Genomic DNA, 19006 nt, shown 5'->3' on the forward strand with positions numbered 1-19006 from the left:
ACCATTTGAAAATTGCATGCCCAGGGTGTCGAGGCATTTTTTCGACATACAGTTCGATTATTAGTCTTGGAAATGGTATTCATTAATTATATTTTACAATTTCTTTGACCTTTTGACCTTAATTTTGAGGGGATGTGGTGGAATTAAAAAAATCTGGAAATGTATATTTCGCGCATTGACCTAAGGTTTCCAATACAGTCACAACTCCGGTCAACAATTTGAAAAGTAATCGGAATTTCAATTGTCAATGTTGTTAAGCACGACAAGATCGGCCATTAAGCCTCTCAGCAAGAAATGCCTTTAATTTTGATTCCTCTACCAGAGTGTATGGTTTTTACACCCAAAATACTTTCCTGTCACCACAGTTTGCTGAGAAAGTCCAATGACTGAGTATACTTAAAGCATACCTGAGTAAAAGTAATTCAACTTAAATTTGATTTTTTTAAATTTTACTAACTAAAAGTGGGCGTGGTTGGAATAAAGCTTGATGGTCGCAGATGGTCGCAGCAGGGTATACCAAGCACACCATGGGCTCTTTAATGGCATTCGTTTTGAGTCCGCCATGCACGAAGTTTTAGGAAGTTTTTAGAAAATGTATTCGCCCTATCTTCGTAATGTATTATGAAAAGTTTACCCCACTGGTACGCCTGAGTGGGTGTAGCATTTGGTTTCATATTTTGCATGGAGGACAGGTTGGTCCTGTACAACACGATGAAGTATGTGACTTGCCAATTCAAGATACCGCCTTAATGGCCACATTTTTAGGCTCCTGGCCCGTTGTGCGTCGCCATGATCACTTTGCCCTCATTATGTTCCAAAAATTCGGACATGAAGAGCTCCCTCTCCACGGCCTCCCAGTCATCCTCAGGGTCCAAAATGTCCAAGATCTCGCTACATGGGTAGCCCTCGGTCGGATTTGATTTTTCCATTTCTAGTGAATTATCGTGAAAATTTTTGTGCAAAACCAGAGTCATTCACATGACTCCTGGGGTCATACACATGAACCCAGGGGGAGGATCACGTAAACTTTTGGACCACACCCCCTCGGCGCCAGGGGGTGTGGCCGCAGTGTGATCAATTAATTAATTCTAATGAATTAATGAATTAATCATTAATTAATTAATGAATCAATGAACCAATGAATTAATTAATTGAGCAAATTAATTCTTAGCATTCTCAGCATTCTCAGCATTATTGCGCTACTTATGTATCGTGCTTTGCCGCACTTTATTTAACAAGTTATTGATTAATTGTTGTATGGTAGGAAAATTAGAAACCAAAACGAGTGCTGGTCGGGTCGCATTTGACTCTTATAGAAGGGGTATGAACCCTTGAGCTTTATTAGCGTACCTTTATTAGTAATTTTGGTATAAATTAGTTTAAATGAACATTAAAATTTGAATTTAATGGAAATAGTGTAATTGTGTTATTTATAAATAAAGGTACAAATACATAATCTATTCTATCAGAATGGAACTTTTTTCAGGCACATTATTTAATTTTTCCAGGTGAATTATAAGATCTTTTAAGATTAAATTATATTAATCTTATAATTACGTTTTCCTGATTTCTCTCTCAATGTGATCCCACAAGTGCTCCTTTGCAAACTCCAGTCGCTTCTTAATATTTTTCTTGGAGACGAAGCTCTTCTTCTTTGCTCTAAAGTTGTTGTATCCCTCACTTTTAAGGATCCTTCCGATTCTCCTACGACTGCTCTTCTTCCCATTAGCAATTTCAGCAACCTTAGCCATTTCTACACCGCTAGATGTTGGATTTACTTTCACAAGTTTGACAATTGAACGATTCTCGCGCTTCGTGAAAATGGATTTTCTTTCTGGTTTGTTGACAGTACTTTTTGTTTTCTTATAACGTTCTATGATGCTCCAAACTGTTTTATAATTAATTTTCAAAAATTCGGATATTTGTTTAGGAGTTTTCGTCCCATCCTCGTCTCCTTCCCATGCCTTGATAATGAGGACCCTTTGCGCGGCGGTGGTCTCGACCCTTGCCTTTGGCATCCTAATGCATGAATATTGGATGTATTACAAAATTATTTCTTGATCTCACACCCAAATGAATCCCCTCACTTCACTTCCCTGTGTCATGTACACCGAGATAAAACAGAATCGTGGTCAAATTGACTTACCTGATTAAGTAGTAATCAATACTCTCAAAAATCTACTCAATTTTGTCCATCTAATATTTTTTTCCCTCCAACAACGCATTTAATGAAGGGACAGGTGCTACACTTAACACATGCAAAGTACATATTCCGAAGGCTAGATAAATTTTTCTCAAAATACAGCATAATTCCTAAAATTCTAGCAAATTTGTATCCAAATCTCTTATAATGACTCTATGCATGCGCCCGATCTATTCAATTTTGTCCCCAAGTGTATTTATTTGCTTAGGGAGGAAACCAAATATACTAAATGTTTTGCAGTTTTCGAATGCACTAATTTTCCAAATTACTTTGGGACTAAAAAAATCGAAAACGAAAGTGTGAAAAATTCGTTTTTGAATTTTAAATATATGCATGTACACTTTACACGCTTTACACTGTACACCGAATTTTTATTGAGAACTCAAAATTGTTAGGCAGCGAATTTTTATATTTTCAAAAAAGTCGCAAAAAAATCATAAATTCAAAATGCCCGACATTCAATTTGCCCGGCAAGTAGGGAATGCCATAAAGGCGTAAAGGCCCAGGGCACGGGCATGAGTACAACTCTATGCGAAATACAGTCTAATTAAGCAAGATGTGGAGGAGGTGGAGTCTGAATAACTCGCAAATTATCTGAGGGGAACATGATTTGCACTACCATTGTAAGTATGAAAAATTCAATTAAATATGGAAATACCCGGAACCGTTCCTGACAATAAATCATAATGAAGTTTTTAAAAAGTGTTCATATTACTAAAGCCAAAATTATATAAATACATATGTACATGTAGTTTCATGTATTCAATCTGGTTAGATTTGAAATTATAATTTTGCAATTAGATAGATATAACTTTAACAAGTTTATTTTTGTAAAGGAGAGTGAGCATGGAAGCCTGTTCACAATTTCTTTTCCCAACAATCCAAAAACATCATCCGTGGCCACTCGGCCTTTGGGAACATCTCGGGTCGTGTGGATTTCTGTAACAAGCGAACGAACCAAGAAAAACGGCGGGGTTGGGGAACGGTGGCGCTCTATTTTGGTTTCCAAATGAGTTGTATGGAGGATAACTGGGTGAGCCCCAGCCCCACCCACGACCAGCAGCACCCTGAAAAGTTGGGTAGCTGCACAAATAAAATACAATATCAATCAATCTTAAAAAATAATGTTATCGTTTTTGCGTAAAAATGATCTTGTAACAATATTATTAAGAGTGTACGAAATTCTGAGCAAATTTTACTCTTTATCGAGTTAACGTTATTCCGGATTTGATATATTACACTTAATTTAGAATTTAGAGTGAATTCATCTACTTTTTAAAATTATTTTAAGAGTGTGTTTTTTTAAAGTATAAAACGTTTCTAAATATGTTTAAATATTTTCTTACCATCCACCATAAATCATGAGAGGGTAGTTGCCCTGACGAGCTTTTCGTGTTTTTGTGGCTGCGATCAATTTTATGTTTTGATTAGTCCCCATATTTTGATAAGAGGCGAGACTGGAAAATCCTGGGAACGAAGCATCCCCCAATTTTGAATCAGTTATTGGTATCGATAAGACCAGTGGGATGGATAACATGATAAATAATGTTTGAACCTGTGTGAGTAAATACAACGGTAGATAGATTTGAGCATAACTAACACTCTGTTTAGGTTTCTATTGTATCTCTGATTTCAGTTAATCAAAATTTACACAAAAATATGAAATGGAAGTATGTACATCATACCATAACTTCAAAAAGCTGACTATCTAAACAGGTGGAAAATTAAAAATCCCGAGCCTTACTACAAACTCGTAACCTTAATTAAAGAGAAGAATAGTTTAAGCAACTCAAAATAAATTAAAAATAGTACTCCCCTCCAACTCTTTGACTTCAGGGAGTGTTACTAAATATCGATTTAGAAACCTGTTTATCTCATAGAGTTTTGAAAATTGTAAATTTTTGTTGATTTTTAAGATCAACAGTTTTTAGGTTTTATAGTTAGAATTTAAATTTTATTGTTCCACGAGAAAATTTTGAATTTTAGTTTATTCTTTCTTATCGGTTTTATGCGGAGTATCTGTTAGGTTATCCTGTTTCCTCATGGAAGAAAAAAATCAAAATTTCAACCACCTAACTAGAAAGATCTAAAAATCACTTGAAAAGTAGAAGGAAAAGCTGAGACAAAAAACTTGAAACGCACGCACTGGAAATCCATTTACCAGAAACATTTTGGAAGATTTCTCAATTCTTAAAAATGTTCTCCAATTTAACGATAAAACTTAATAGTCTGGTTGACGCAGTGGTGAGAATGTAACTGAAACATGTCGAACAAAGGTTGGTTTTTAGTCGCCACTTTGAATTGAAAGAGTTGATATGAAACCTGTATTTTCATTCCAATTCAGAGATTTCATCAACCAGATACACATAACACGGTTATGCATGTAATGATTATCAACGCCTTTTGCATCAACAAAACGAGTACAGTAATTGAAACCTTGAGAACTCGTTTATTTATGATCATAGATGCGCGTTTGGACTATATACCGAACCTGATTCATGAATCTAACCTAACCTAACAATGGAACTTTTTTTCAAGCTAGACCGTAGTCGTAATTGTTTAGCGAGGTATATCAAAAAATCAAATAAACAATTAGGAATCACGCGGCACTTATATTTCAATTGAATGGTCCCCTTAAAAAATATCGGGGGGAAAAGTTGACACGTCCGCCCTGCAGTGTAATTTGAACTTTGCCCCCGATATTTTTTAAGGGGACCATTCAATTGAAATATAAGTGCCGCGTGATTCCTAATTGTTTATTTGATTTTTTGATATACCTCGCTAAACAATTATGGTATGGTAAAATTATGGTAAAATTATGGTAAGAAGGTTCATTCACTCGTTGGTGACCGTGCATCTATGTTTGCACCCATTAAGAATTGGAAGCGGATTTATACATTGTCTAACCTTGATAGGGAACAGACACAGACGTACCTTAAGCATGCAAAAAATCCGCTTGTTACCTCACATTTTTAAAATTTACGTCAACAACAATGTATTAAAATATTGGTATTTATGTAAATATCTACTCATGCCCTCATTAGGAATAATAATTACGTACCTTTTGTCTCGCATTTGACGACAGGATTTTACCGCTATCCATTATCATACAATCGTTAATAATGTGTTAACCGTACCACACACAGCATTGCTTTAGGTGTGTATCAAAAGCCGAATGTTTTTCGACAAAGTTACTGTGAAACATTTGGAAATATATTGGTTTTGTTTCGAAAATATTTGAGGCTGAACTGTATGGAGTATTTTGCTCGGTTATGTATTTTAAATAATTTAATGAATTTAACATTTGGAATGGTAAGTTTGAAGAAAAAAAATTATACAGCTTTCGATAGACATCAAAGGAAGTGAGTTGGTACGGCGTTTCTTACGGCCCGAGGACTGATTGCCGACATCGGGGCTATTGTGAACCCGCTGAATTTAATACGATATGTACATAAACCATTATAAAAATGAAGTACACGTTATCATTCGTCGATATTTACTGGAAATTTTTAATAGCTTTAGTTTGACTATGATTGCTTATTGCGTAGTAAAGAGAGTCTACTTCCCACTTTAGGAGCTACAAGAATTTTATTATTGCCAACCTGATTTTGTAAACCTTGTTTTTGTATTCTATACCGGTGCTGTTATACTTTTGCAATTATAATTTAACCATGCATTTCTACATTTCCGTTCAAATTTCAATTTTTTCAAAATTTCAATTTCAATAATTTGTAGAATTTTTAAGCTATTTTAAGTGTGCATAGACTATCCACTAGATATGCAAGCATAATCCGAACAAAAAGTAACACTGCAGTGTTACTTTTTGTGCAGTTGCAACTGCTCATGAACTATTTCGGTCTCATGAGTACGACCAAGATCCTGCATGAATGTCTAGTCACCATTTTTGAATAGGTAGAGGTCCAAGAGTTTCCAAAATTGGCTCATGGACTTCAAAAAATAATTTTTGCTACAAATTCCCACCCCTTGACGAATAAAATTCACTTGTTTGGCTCAATCCGACCTATGCCCAATCAAATCATCGCATAGATGGGATGGTGGGTCCGACTAGCATTTTTGAAATTTTTATGTATAGCCTCAACTGATAGGGTGTATTCACTGCCTTTTGCTTTTTTTATTTGGCTCTAATCATAAAGTGTTGATCATCTGTTAAAAGTATCCGTTTCTAGCTTTCAAGCGCGTACCGGATAATCGGCGCCCTGTTTCCAGTGAGACGCTTTTATACTTGACGTTCAGTTAGCCAGTTTTTCTTGTCGTGTTTTAAAGCCATAAGTCCAAGGTCGAGTTTAGGGGCCTGGGGCAGTTTTATTTTGAGCGTTCATTTGTAGGGGAATATTTCACTTGGTGCGACATGAATTTGCAGGAATTCTGCTTTATCTCGCCTCTATGAATTCTGGTTACCTTTTTGACTATTGTCTTGCACAGTTTCTTTGGTCATCGACACTGTCAGTGTCAATATATCCTTTTATGGTACGGCTGACCACCTTGCGATGAATTCCGATTTTACTGAGCATTTGGAAAATGTCGGATTTTTTTCTCGCTCGAAAATTTCGCTGAAAAATTGCAACACACTTTGCTAGCCGTCTGTCGTTTTGGTACCTTGGGTCACAAAAGTTTTCGGAGTATGGTTTCTTATAAACAATTGCATGGGGAATTCAATAAAAAATAGCACAAGTTTCTAAAATAACTGCCAGTAACTTTTGTTTAACGCGAAACCAATTGGTCATAACAATTGGCCGTACTGGGTAGTTATAGTTATTGTTCCGTCGAGTCATAATATTAATCACTAGAGTATAGCCCGTCCAAAGGACGGGGGCTAGAATCAGCAGGGGGTGTGCCCTAACCGATGAAATTCCCAGTAGAGACTCTGTTCATTGCCATGTTACATCATTAAATAATTAGTTTTTAGTCAGGGTTTGCCAACTCATACAACATTTCAATTTTCCTGGGCGCGATACAATTTAATTTCCCCCTGTGGAAGTGGCTGCGATGCATAATACCTAAATTCCGAGCAGCGGGGACGGGTGAATAATTAAATAGTTTAATTCGCACGGCGCAAGGATGGCTACATAGCAAAAATCCTAAATTTTCAGAGAACGGGTGATTGCAAAAATTTTTATTTCCCGAGTCACTTAATGGCAAAACTCTTAAATTCCCATGGGGTAGGGCGGCCAAGTAGCTAAGCAGAGTTTCACTCTATTTCATCTACAGGTTCGATTTCTGTAAGAATCTCATATTGCCCCGACCACACCCCCTGGCGCTGAGGGGGTATGGCGCAACGGGGGAATTCCCTGGGGCACGCCATACCTTTACCACCATCACCATGCCACCTACACAGCATGGAAGAGTGATCAGTATGGGACAGGCAGTTGTATTCTTTCCTTGTTAAAAAAAGTGGCTGCACTTTAGGGCAATTCTGCCCTAATGTTACCGCCCCCTTTCTCTGATCAGTAGGTACGTATACGCCACCTAGTTGTGCTGGTCTCAGAATATGGGAAAAAACAAGCATGTTGACATTTGTTTTCCTCACAAAAGTTTAAAATCTCGACCGCTAGACGGCGTATGCGTACCACAAAATGCGACACCACCACCATCCGATGCATATGTACATAATGGAATGATATAAGCTTGCCACACTCGTGGGGGAGAAGTAGGACGTGCCACCTGCTCTCTCGCTCCGCCTCTCCCCGGATCGTTCCCCTCTAAAATGCGCTATCTATATAGAGTGCTGCATCTCTCGTCTATGCTACACAGCACACGCTATACTTGGTGCATGACTCGAGTGTATAGCAGTTCAGTTTCATGGAAATGCAGTCTCATGCAACAGTCCATGCAGTTGTTGTTCCGCTTCCTTCTTTGTCTACTCAATGGGGCAACTTGCATTGACTTGCATAATCCTCAGCGACTTAACACTAACGCTTATGGAAGTGATTATTTTTAGTTGATAATTTTCATGAAAGTAATATGTATGTATGAACGTCATTTTATTTGTAAATTTTCAGGTATTTAATTTAATGATTCATTTTCATGGAAGTTTTATGAATGTAGTTTGAGATGAGAATTATTAGCGGATTTTTCAAATTCCTTCTCGAATGTTCTATCTATTTTTAGAATAAGGAAAAACGTATTTTTCCCACGTAGTTGAGCCTTAAAAGCTAATTCTCTCTGTAGCTTTGTGCCAGTAAGCAATTCGGTTAGAATCACTTGCACTGTTCACATCATTCCTTTGGTTTAATAGTGACAGTATAATAAATTATTGAAAATTAAAATGTATAATTGATAGTGCAATTCCTTACAAGAATTAGTCATAGTTATACCTGCGGTTATGGTTATGGTTATGGTTGAAAAATTACCTGGGAACGTTAAAAACATTATTTAGCAACGTCAAAAAATTACTTAGCAACGTCAAAAAAAATACCTAGCAACGTTAACAAACTACTCTAAATATTTATAAACACGCCAAGCAATCTTATAAGGGGCGTGCTGCATTATAATATAACATCAATTCCCGTTCCGTTCGCTATAAATTTTTCAGGAAAAATAGAAAACCAAATGTCGTCCCTATCATTTTACATGTTAAATCCAATAAAAGTGTGGTTTTAAAATTATACCTCCGCACTGGGAAATATTTTACAAATTCGGCTTTCGTACATGTCTTGTACAAGGGCACGGGGAGTTTTTGAAAGGTCAAAAGAACTCCTTCCTCTTAAAACTGCAAGGGGGCGTGGTCCGAAAAGTGGTGAGTTTTTTATCCGTTTTTTTATTCGTTTTTTTCACGTTTTTTCAACCACAAAATTTGCCACACCTTATTAACTGAGTGCCACACTCAAACCACACCCACCACCTTCAGGGGGAGAAGGTGGAAATTGGAGGAAATTGAGATTCATGCATATTTCATCATCTATTACAACATTTGCTCCTAATTCGTAAGAAAATCTATCAAACCAGTCCCAATAAGCTTTTATGATGAGTTTGTGTGAATACATATGTACCTAGATAGAAGCTGGGTTTTACTGAATACCATTATTTACACATGCTTATGTAACGCACATATGTAGTACATATGTATGCACACAAACTCATCATAAAAGCTTATTGGGACTGGTTTGATAGATTTTCTTACGAATTACGAGCACATGTTGTAATAGATGATGAAATATGCATGAATCTCAATTTCCCCCAATTTCCACCTCCCCCCACTGAAGGTGTTGGGTGTGGTTTGAGTGTGGCACTCAGTTAATAAGTTGTGGCAAATTTTGTAGTTCAAAAAACGTGAAAAAAACGGATAAAAAAAACGGATAAAAAGCTCACCACTTTTCGGACCACGCCCCCTTGCAGTTTTAAGAGGGAGGAGTTCTTTTGACCTTTCAAAAACTCCCCGTGACCTTGTACAAGACCTGTACGAAAGCGGAATTTGTAAAATATTTCCCAGTGCGGAGGTATATTTTTTTTTTTAAACCACACTTTAATTGGATTTAACATGTAAAATGATAGGGACGACATTTGGTTTTCTATTTTTCCTGAAAAATTTATAGCAAACAGAACGGGAATTGATGTTATATTATAATTCAACATATGTTGGTGCATACACCTGCCAAATCTCGCATCCCTAGGACAAAGTTTAAAATTTCACCTGAAACTAGGCAAAAGCAGGTAAGAGCGCCTGCAGGCTCCATTCGGTAAGACTAGGGATTCCAGTCCCGGGATTTGTCGGGATTTAATTCCCGGGAAATCTCGAAATCCCGGGATTTCAAACATTAAATCCCGGGATTTCGTGATTTTCTAATTTATCGTTCAGAATGTTAAATTAATGATATTTGACTTTTATTAGCGCTTTTATATAATTTTTCGGTTATATTATTGGAAAACAAAAGTTTAAATGAAGGAGAGTCAAAATTTTCAGTAATCTCCGAAATAAAAATTTTTAATGACATTGGTAGACAAATTTTTCTAACCAATACCTATGTGAATTTTTGATTCATTAAGAAAATGGTTAAAATAAAATGGAGCTTTCTCTTTTCGTTGTCAGATGATTCTAACTTGAAGGAGCAAAGAACAGACATTATCCTCGGCAAAATTATACGTGAATATGAATTTAAAATTGTATTCGATCAATTTGGGGCTAAAATACTTTTAGAACCAGGTGGTTTACATCCATATATATGTATGTAAACTTATTTTGTATGTGAATTTGTGTGTATGTGAATAAATGCCAAATCCTATGCCAAATTGTAGTTTTGGACGAATGGCTCGCACTCTGGCCCAGAGTCTCTGGGCCAAACAATAAACATTAGAATAGATATTCAGGTTATCATGCTGCCGAAACGTTTGATTGCTTATTTAAGTTTTCTGGAGTGAAATGATGAATATTTTTCCAATCATCTCGTCAGGATGGAGAACGAAAAATGGGGCTACCACAATACACTAAAATTGTTCCATAGACAATATAATAAAAGTCTGCTTAGTGTAGCGTATGTTATTTGTCAACTAGCCTATTCCATAATCTGTGTGCATAGAATGCGAAAACCGATATGTACATTCTTAAGAAAATCAGTAAACATTGTATTTATATGTGACTTTACCACCATGGTAATGATTTGGTAAATTAAAAAAATTATTACCATATGGTACAAAATTTAATACTTCTGGTATTATACCACCTAGTAATAAAATGAATCATTCAACATGATTACCACATAGTAAGTATCATTTCATTACCGAATCTATACATGGGTGGTACAACTGTTTAATACAAAACCGTTAATTTTTTTAATACCCAGTTTCTAAGAGTATATCTACTAGGGAGGGTCTATCCGATCCCAGAATATCCGATCCGTCGGATCGGATCGGATAATCGTCGGATCGGATCGTAAATAAAAATATCCGAGAGCTTTCGGATCGGATCGGATAAGGCTATTTATCCGGTCGGATAAATCCGACGGATACTTCGGATATCGGATCGGATATCGGATAATCTGTATTTACTATAATTCCGCACTCTATTGGTGACTTGCGAAATTATTCTCCCTTGAAATGCGTAAATTCAAATGTTGTTACAACTGACAACTGTTTAGCATAATTAATTAGTGTAATGTGTTGCAATTTCTTACTATTTTTAAACAAAGTATCTCACACATCAAGATTTTATGTAATACGCATTCTAGTTTTAACATCAGGTAATTAGATAATGCTGATTAATTGCTATACGTATCAATTGACGCGAAGTTATTAATTACTTATTACAATTACTTTATCATAAAGTACTTAGAGCGCATTATCAGTTAAAATACTGATTAACTTTGCCTTGAGTATTGTTCCATACAGTTAATGAAGTAATTAATTACAAAAACAATTGTTATTAATTACCTAGCTTATAATAATTATGTGCTTTTGTAATTAATTATTACAGTACTTAGCTAAATAAGTTAATTATTCATTAAAAAATGAATCATTAACGGGTTTGATTGTCTTTTAAAAATGTACGGATCATTATCCGATCCGATCTGATATCCGTCGGATTGCTCGGATTCGGATCGGATCAGCCCTAATATCCGATCGGATTATCCGACATGATGAAATATCCGATCCGATGGACTGTCTATCCGATCCGATCCGATCCGATCCGTCGGCTAACCAACCCTAATATCTACTAACATGTACATAGGTATTTCATACCCGCATGTACATATGTACATATTATGTATTAAGTGTACATATGCATGCATATGTACACGTGTTCTCTTGTCCACAAACTTAATGGCATAAAGACCTCTTTGTATAACCCAAATTTACCCATTTCATATTATACAGTAATATTTCAATTTCGGGAAAAATCCCGGGAAATCCCGGGATTTTTCAGGACTAAAACCGGGAATCCCGATTCCCGGGATTTAAAAAATCGTCCGGAATTGGGATCCCTAGAAAGACATCACTACTTTTTACGGTCGTAGGATCGGAGCACAGAGTCAGTACATAATAAATTTACTAGTAATAATCTAATTTAATAAATTAATTACTAGATAATAACTAATAATAATAAGTAATAATAACTGATTACTAGATAATTAATCTAGTAATAATACGAGTTCAATAAATCTAGCATGATTTTCTAATTAAGATATGTCTCTATGAACCTCGGGTCGGGTTCCATTGATCGTAAAATTACCATTAACGCTTCGTTTTGCTCCGCAAGGCTCAGTTAATTATCAATTATAGATCAAATGATTTGAATCTAGGAGACCGTAAAATTTTGTAGCATTTATTTCATTGATTAGGAATTTGCATTGGGAACACATGCATAGGCTTAAATAATTTGTATATAAATCCTACTGTATATTTTATACAAGCATATCACTGTGCTAACCCACTTGTTAACCTTTACAATTAAAGAAACTAAATGGTAAAACTATGCAAAGGCAGGATTCTAGGTGTAGTATGATTCTTCTTGTAACAGTAAGCAGTAGGCGTGGAAGCAGCTATGAAATATTTTAAACGGTATTTTAAACAAGTTTCAAATTCTGGAAACATATCGTTAACAAAACTCACCGAGGTAGGCGGTGTGGATTGTACTTTCTGCAAACCAGCCCCGCGCAACATGACATATGGTCACAGGGATCCGAAGCCTCAGCGCAACCTGACAGTCCTGACCGTGGACGAAGACCTAAAAATGGGTGAGGTGGTCCTTGCTAAATTATGAAATTTTCAAATTAGTTTTCCAACTATAAAATCAACATCTTATTGCCTCACCATTGATTTCCAAGTTTGTGAGGATTTCCTTCCGTGGGCATACGAAATTAGTAATTGTACTACGAATAGGACTTGAGGTGTACGAAAACGCATTGCTTTTTAATTTAAACTTCGCTTCGGTCTGAGAAAAGTGTGAGTATTTGTGGTTACAAGGCCAGTGCTCGTGTGTGAAGATTTATCAAGGTTCTAAAATAAAAGAGTAATTATATATTTACTGCCCATTGTTGTAGGCTATTTCGCCATTTAAGTATAAAAAACATTTGTTTAAAATCTTTGTTATGGTCCGTGTATTTAAATTATGTGAAAATTTGTCGTTTCTAGCGCGTGTTTGCCAACTGGTTGGGTAACTCAGCAGAAGTAGACCGATTTTCAAAATTCCAACTGATTTATGAATAGCAGACCCATAGGCGAAAAATAAATTCCCAAATTTTTGTAATTTGACACCAACCCCATGATATTCGGGTCATAATATGAGAAAAATATGAAAAAATTTGGATTTGGTATAATTTTAATGCACAAAGCATAGCACACATGCTACACTCTTAACAATTTTTACCCCGAATCAACACAATCCGGAGTGTATATAAGACTTCACCGGATTTGGAATTGATTTGACACAAAATTGTGTAAAAACAATAAAGTTCCCCAGACGGAGTAAAGCTTACACAATTTCGTAAAGATATGAGCACAAAGTTGTGTTGATTTCTTCCACGGAATAACGCTCTACACGATTGTGTTGAATCAACACTACACTTTAATCAATTTAACACTGAATTGAATAGATTTTTACACAATGTTCTCGTAACAATGAATAAAATTTAACATAAAAAGTTTAACATTGTCGGATATCAATTATTAATTACCATAAATCAACAATTAAATCGACAATAAAAATACAATTATTCAAAAATAATTATATACCACTAGCCAGCAATGACTTAAAATTAGTATAAATAATCTGGCTTAATTTCATTGTATTTAAAACAAGTGGACGCATTATTAACAACCTTTTTTGAATTATAAACGTTTTGACATATTTTCTAAATTGTGAGTAAATTTAAGCTGACGGATTATTAACAGAATTTCGTTTTTTACAAAATTCCGAATCAGATGGTATGCTTATCAGATTCATTTTAAACTGATTCATTTTAACAATGTTTATTTGGCTATTAGAAGCAAACCAAAGTTAGCAAACTATGCTTACACCTAACGTGTGCATAAGATGTCTAGTTTAATAATATCTTAGTAGCAATAACTAAATTCGATGTTTAGTCGTGAGTAACCTAAAATTCCGAATTACTTACAAAATTTCCATTTAGCAACAACTGGAATCCGTTGTATCATAAAAATTTATATCAGCTCTCTGAGTGTTTCCGGAAATACTTCGAAAGACACAGAAGGAGCAATTTTCTGAATAAAAGTAGTAGCCTCCCACTTTGAATTCAGGCACATCATTGTCTAAAATCGTTTTAAGCGAATTTTTTAAGTCGGAGATGGATAATGTAATCTGTAATCTAAACTGTAATCAGATTACTAATCTGTAATTTGTAATCTTAACGGGGCAGCAGTAATCTAATCTATAAAGTAATCCGATTACCGAATATGCAGTAATCTGTAATCCTTAATCCGATTACTTTACCAACTGTAATCTGCCCAACTATGCTAATTACTTTCGTAATTACTGTAGATCATAAATCGTGAGGTTGGTAACCAAATAGGTGATTTGTCTTTTGTGATAAAGTGTTTTTGGCTAGGGGTGAAACCTGTTGAATTGACAAAAATATGTAAATGTTGGTTAACAAATGTTAAAGCAGAATGTTGGTTATTTAGTGGTTGGTTAAATGTTGGTTTTATATATATATATATATATTTAAGCAAGTTGATAATTTTTATAAATCAGTCAATCAACCATAAATTAATTTACACAACAATTATATAATTAATAAATTATATAACACAATTATATAACACAAAAATAAGTATGTACGTTTTTCCCAATAAATACTGTTTCTGATTTATTTCTGATTTATATTTATAAATACATAAATATAAATCAGAAACAGTATTTATTGGGAAAACGTACACAGTTATTTTTGTTTATCAATACAGGGACAATTTGACTACGTATGTGAATTAATTTATTAATTATATAATTGTTGTGTAAATTAATTTAAGCTTGATTGACTGATTTATAAAAATTATCAACTTGCTTAAATAAGAAAGCAAATACTTGTACACTGTTTTTATTCGTAAGTAAAATGTTAAGAGGTGCGTGAGTTGTAAATTCACGTTGGCTAAATGATTGTGTATGTGTATGTGCAACTTGAATTAATGGGCACCAGTTTCCTAGCATAAAGCCCTATGGTTGTTTGTATAAATGATTTCGTAGTTAACTTCAATTGGTTAATTTCGTATTTAATTAATATCGAAGTATTTATTTACAGTTATTGGCAATTTACATACACATATTTTATGCATGTAACATTTATTAATTGAGGTACTTTGAGATTTGATTAGGTTGAGGCAAATTGATACATATTTATTTGCAATCTCACTTCCTTCTTAATTGAGGTAAGTTGAGAATTGCGATATAAGCTTGTGCATAAAAGCGTTTGCTTTAGCAAGTAAATATTTGAATCTTTTTTGGTGGTGGACCGTGGTTGGCTTTATACTGCAGGTCGGACGCGAAAGCGCGCGGCCTACGTGACCAAACTCGGCGCTATTTTTAGCTTTCTCGGAATTGTGACCAATGTACATACATGCGAGATTTTGCAGGAGCGTTACTTCTCCATGCATTTATGAAGCAGTCGAGCCGTCCACTGCTGCGTCGGGTACTTTGTGTACTATGTGCAGTTAGTTGGATGAGAGCGAGAGTTTGTCTCTTTGTTCTTCATCCATCCAAAACTGCACATATACATAATACACAATTCCATGCAACTCAAATTGCATCCAGCTTCTCCACATTTGTACATAATACAAATTGTGTTATACAACACAGTATTCCTACATATTAGGAATCTGAACATACACAGGTATATATTTATTAGGTTATATTCAAATATACGTATGGGTAGGGATTATAAAATTACGCCTAAATCACTTAAAATCTTATCAAATTTTATGATCAAAGTCGTGCGTATATTTTGTATAAGAAATAAAATTGTTTTAGATATCTATCAACATTGTGAATACATAAATTTCGATACCTCCTGCACAAAGATAATCATTTACCTCGGAAATTCCGGGCCTGAATATAATCTGGAATTAATGAAGAACATATAACCCAGTGTTGTTAACTACAAAATGTAGTTAACTAGTAGTTGACTACAATTTTTTTGGAAAAAGTAGTTGGAGCTAAGATTCAACTACTTTTGGAAAGTAGTTGAAAAAATGTACACTCTCAGAAACTGGGTATTGATTTTCCGAAAATTTCAATACCAGCGCAGTGGTATCAATCATAGGTCACAATGTGGTATTAAAATTTTGGGGAAAATCACTACCATATGTTTGTACATGGAGAGTATTAACTTGTAATACTGGGGTGGTGAAATATCAACACCGCTTGGTATGGATTTTATACCACTGTTGCCCAGTCTCAACTGTGTTTGGTATAAACAGGTTCGCGGGATTTGCAAACTATTTGCTTGTAGTTTGCAGATCGTCCATCTTTTGACAAGTTCTTCGAAATTAGTTGGATTAATTATAATTAATTAATTTTTTGAGGTGAGGAGGAAATTAATAATTGATTCCGATGGCAACTTTAACGCTTCCATATTAACGGTAAGCCTAAATGCATTCTATTCCGTTTTGTGCCTTCCGGTTTATAAATAAATGTTTTTTTTTCTTTACAGTTGACAGTGTGAGTAAGTTCCTCGCCTCTAAATTAATTTGATGGATAATTTCTTGAGGGAACGGAAATTGTGAACTTCCTTTTCAGCGGGTAAGTGTATTTTTCCTTGACTATGTATTATTGCAAGTCTTATCAAGTAATTATTGGGCTTTTGCATTTATAAATCTTAAAAAAATGAACAATATTACATTTTTAACATTAATTTGAATCGTTTATTTTTAGCGACATCGCGTGTCGAATTTGCATTACGTAAGATAATTTCGAATTGACTAATTAAATTAACATGCAAAACAAATCCCACAGTTTTGAATTGTGTACTTACACGACTTATTTTTGAAATTACATGTGGTTCGAGATCCGGTGACCTTAACTCTTCCATATTATTGTGTGAGGAAATTTTATAATTTTGTTATTTGCATTACTGAGAACGATTCATTAACTTTTGAACGACTTCAAACCTTTAATACGTTTTGAACGGCTTGGAGTGCAGGTCTCTGACATGTTCTATGTGAGAGCCCTTTTCTTGGACGACAAGACGGCATCGGAGATTCCAACTATTGTACACTGATTTGACCAAGGCGACGTCAACTTTGCACCACTCGTCTTGTAAAACTTTCCAAACTCCCAAAAAAGTTCGAGGGCGACGGAGAAATATTTTTCTTTTTAGATATCCAAAGCCAAAAAAATCCATCGGACTTACATCGGGGGATTTAATAGGTATTTCCCTATTGTGAATAATTGTAATCCCGAGTCTTGCTTTTAAATCCTTGGCGTAGTCTTGGGTCAAACGTGCGGTATGCGAGGACGCGGCGTCATGATGAACTATCACCTTCTTTGTGTCCTTACCGTACAGTTTTGGAACGTGGATCTCCAGAAGTGGTTTTAATACGAAGTCAATATAGTACTTAGCAGTGACCTTCACTTTTTGAGGAACTTTGATAAGTGGGAGGGTCCCACGACCAGATAATGCACCAACCACCATGAACTTCTTACAAAAGTTCTCTGCGTGCGGAATGGCCAACCTTCGGGAATTTTTTTCGTCGTTGGTAGTGTAGTACACTTTACGTTGACCATTGGTGTCTTGTAGAGAAAATAGTGCTTCGTCCAATGACACTAAATACTCACTATTTTTATTTATCAGATAATTAGCATAAAAGTTTTTGCAGGTCCGGCGACGATTTTTTGTCTGTTTCTCTGTCAGCTGATGAACTCGTATTTTGTTTCGTTTTCTCTTCCCTAAAATTTTAATTGCTCGATGCACACTAGCCTGTGACACTTTGACTCTACGTGACAATTCTCTTTGGGGAAGTGGATTGTCCTTGGAGGTCAGCAGGTCAATTTTTTTAAGCACAGTCCGCGTTAGCACTTTTTTGTTTCGTCTTTGAGGTGATGGCAATCGTCCTTGACTGCGAGCTTCTCGTATATGACCTTTATTTTTCAGTACATTATGTATTATCCCTTTCGAAACTTGTCGTCCTTGATTTTTGAAGTACTTGATTACAGCTGTATACGAATAATCAAGTTTGGAAAGTGTTTTTATGACACCCTCTTCCTCTGGGGTCAGTCGGGGGGCCATTTTTGAGACTAGAGAGCTGATTTTTTGCTCACTCCACGTCAATGGACAAGTGTCAATATGTTCAAAATTTGGAACCGAAACTCCGACCCCTTTCGGAGTTACTTAAGATTGAAGTCGTTCAAAAGTTAATGAATCGTTCTCAGTATTTCCTCTTTTTTTGTAAATATGTATGTATGATATAATTTGTTGAGTTGTAATTGGATACGAAATAAATAACGTGAAAATCAATACCAGGCTGTATTAAACCCTTGAATTTCTTTACCACATGGTATTATTTGCATTATTAGTTATACTGATTGGTATTACGTTTCAATACCGCTACGATAAAAATCAATACCGCGATGAAAAAAAATCAATACCGCAAATGACAATTTTATACCGTCACGGTATTTATGCACAAGAATACCAGTTAGTATTAAATTAATACTAAAACGGTAGAGTCACATATGAATACTGCCTGGTATTAATCTGGTATTGATTTTTCTAAGAGTGTAGTTCAACTACTTTCTCTCGCTTATTTATGCAATATGTCCCTTATACTGAATACGTATACTTTGAAAGGCACGAAAAAAAGAGCTTGATTCAAGATAATAATTCATTTATTCTTCATAAA

General features: G+C 35.2%; 2 protein-coding genes across 6 annotated transcripts; both read right to left on the bottom strand.

Moving 5' to 3' along the window:
- Positions 1 to 1553: 1553 nt before the first annotated feature.
- On the bottom strand, positions 1554 to 2018 carry LOC110850475. Its single transcript, XM_022097909.1, has one exon. The coding sequence runs from the start codon at positions 2016 to 2018 to the stop codon at positions 1554 to 1556; it is 465 nt and encodes a 154-aa protein (XP_021953601.1).
- Positions 2019 to 2553: 535 nt separating this feature from the next.
- Positions 2554 to 4495, bottom strand: LOC110849939. 5 transcript variants are annotated; one of them, XR_004835023.1, is made up of 4 exons: positions 4350 to 4466; positions 3889 to 3961; positions 3550 to 3758; positions 2554 to 3286 (listed from the first exon to the last, which is right to left on the bottom strand). XR_004835023.1 is itself a non-coding variant. In XM_022097420.2 (3 exons), the coding sequence occupies exons 1-3, from the start codon at positions 4371 to 4373 to the stop codon at positions 3094 to 3096; spliced, it is 426 nt and encodes a 141-aa protein (XP_021953112.1). In that variant the 5' UTR covers positions 4374 to 4495; the 3' UTR covers positions 2554 to 3093. The 5 variants fall into 5 exon arrangements, 3 of the variants coding, with proteins under 3 accessions (XP_021953112.1, XP_021953115.1, XP_021953114.1); XR_004835024.1 differs by having other exon boundaries at positions 4365 to 4460; XM_022097420.2 differs by lacking the exon at positions 3889 to 3961 and having other exon boundaries at positions 4350 to 4495.
- Positions 4496 to 19006: the final 14511 nt, after the last annotated feature.

Source organism: Folsomia candida, unplaced genomic scaffold (genome assembly GCF_002217175.1).
Source record: "Folsomia candida strain VU population unplaced genomic scaffold, ASM221717v1 Fcan01_Sc005, whole genome shotgun sequence".
Taxonomy (NCBI): domain Eukaryota; kingdom Metazoa; phylum Arthropoda; class Collembola; order Entomobryomorpha; family Isotomidae; genus Folsomia; species Folsomia candida.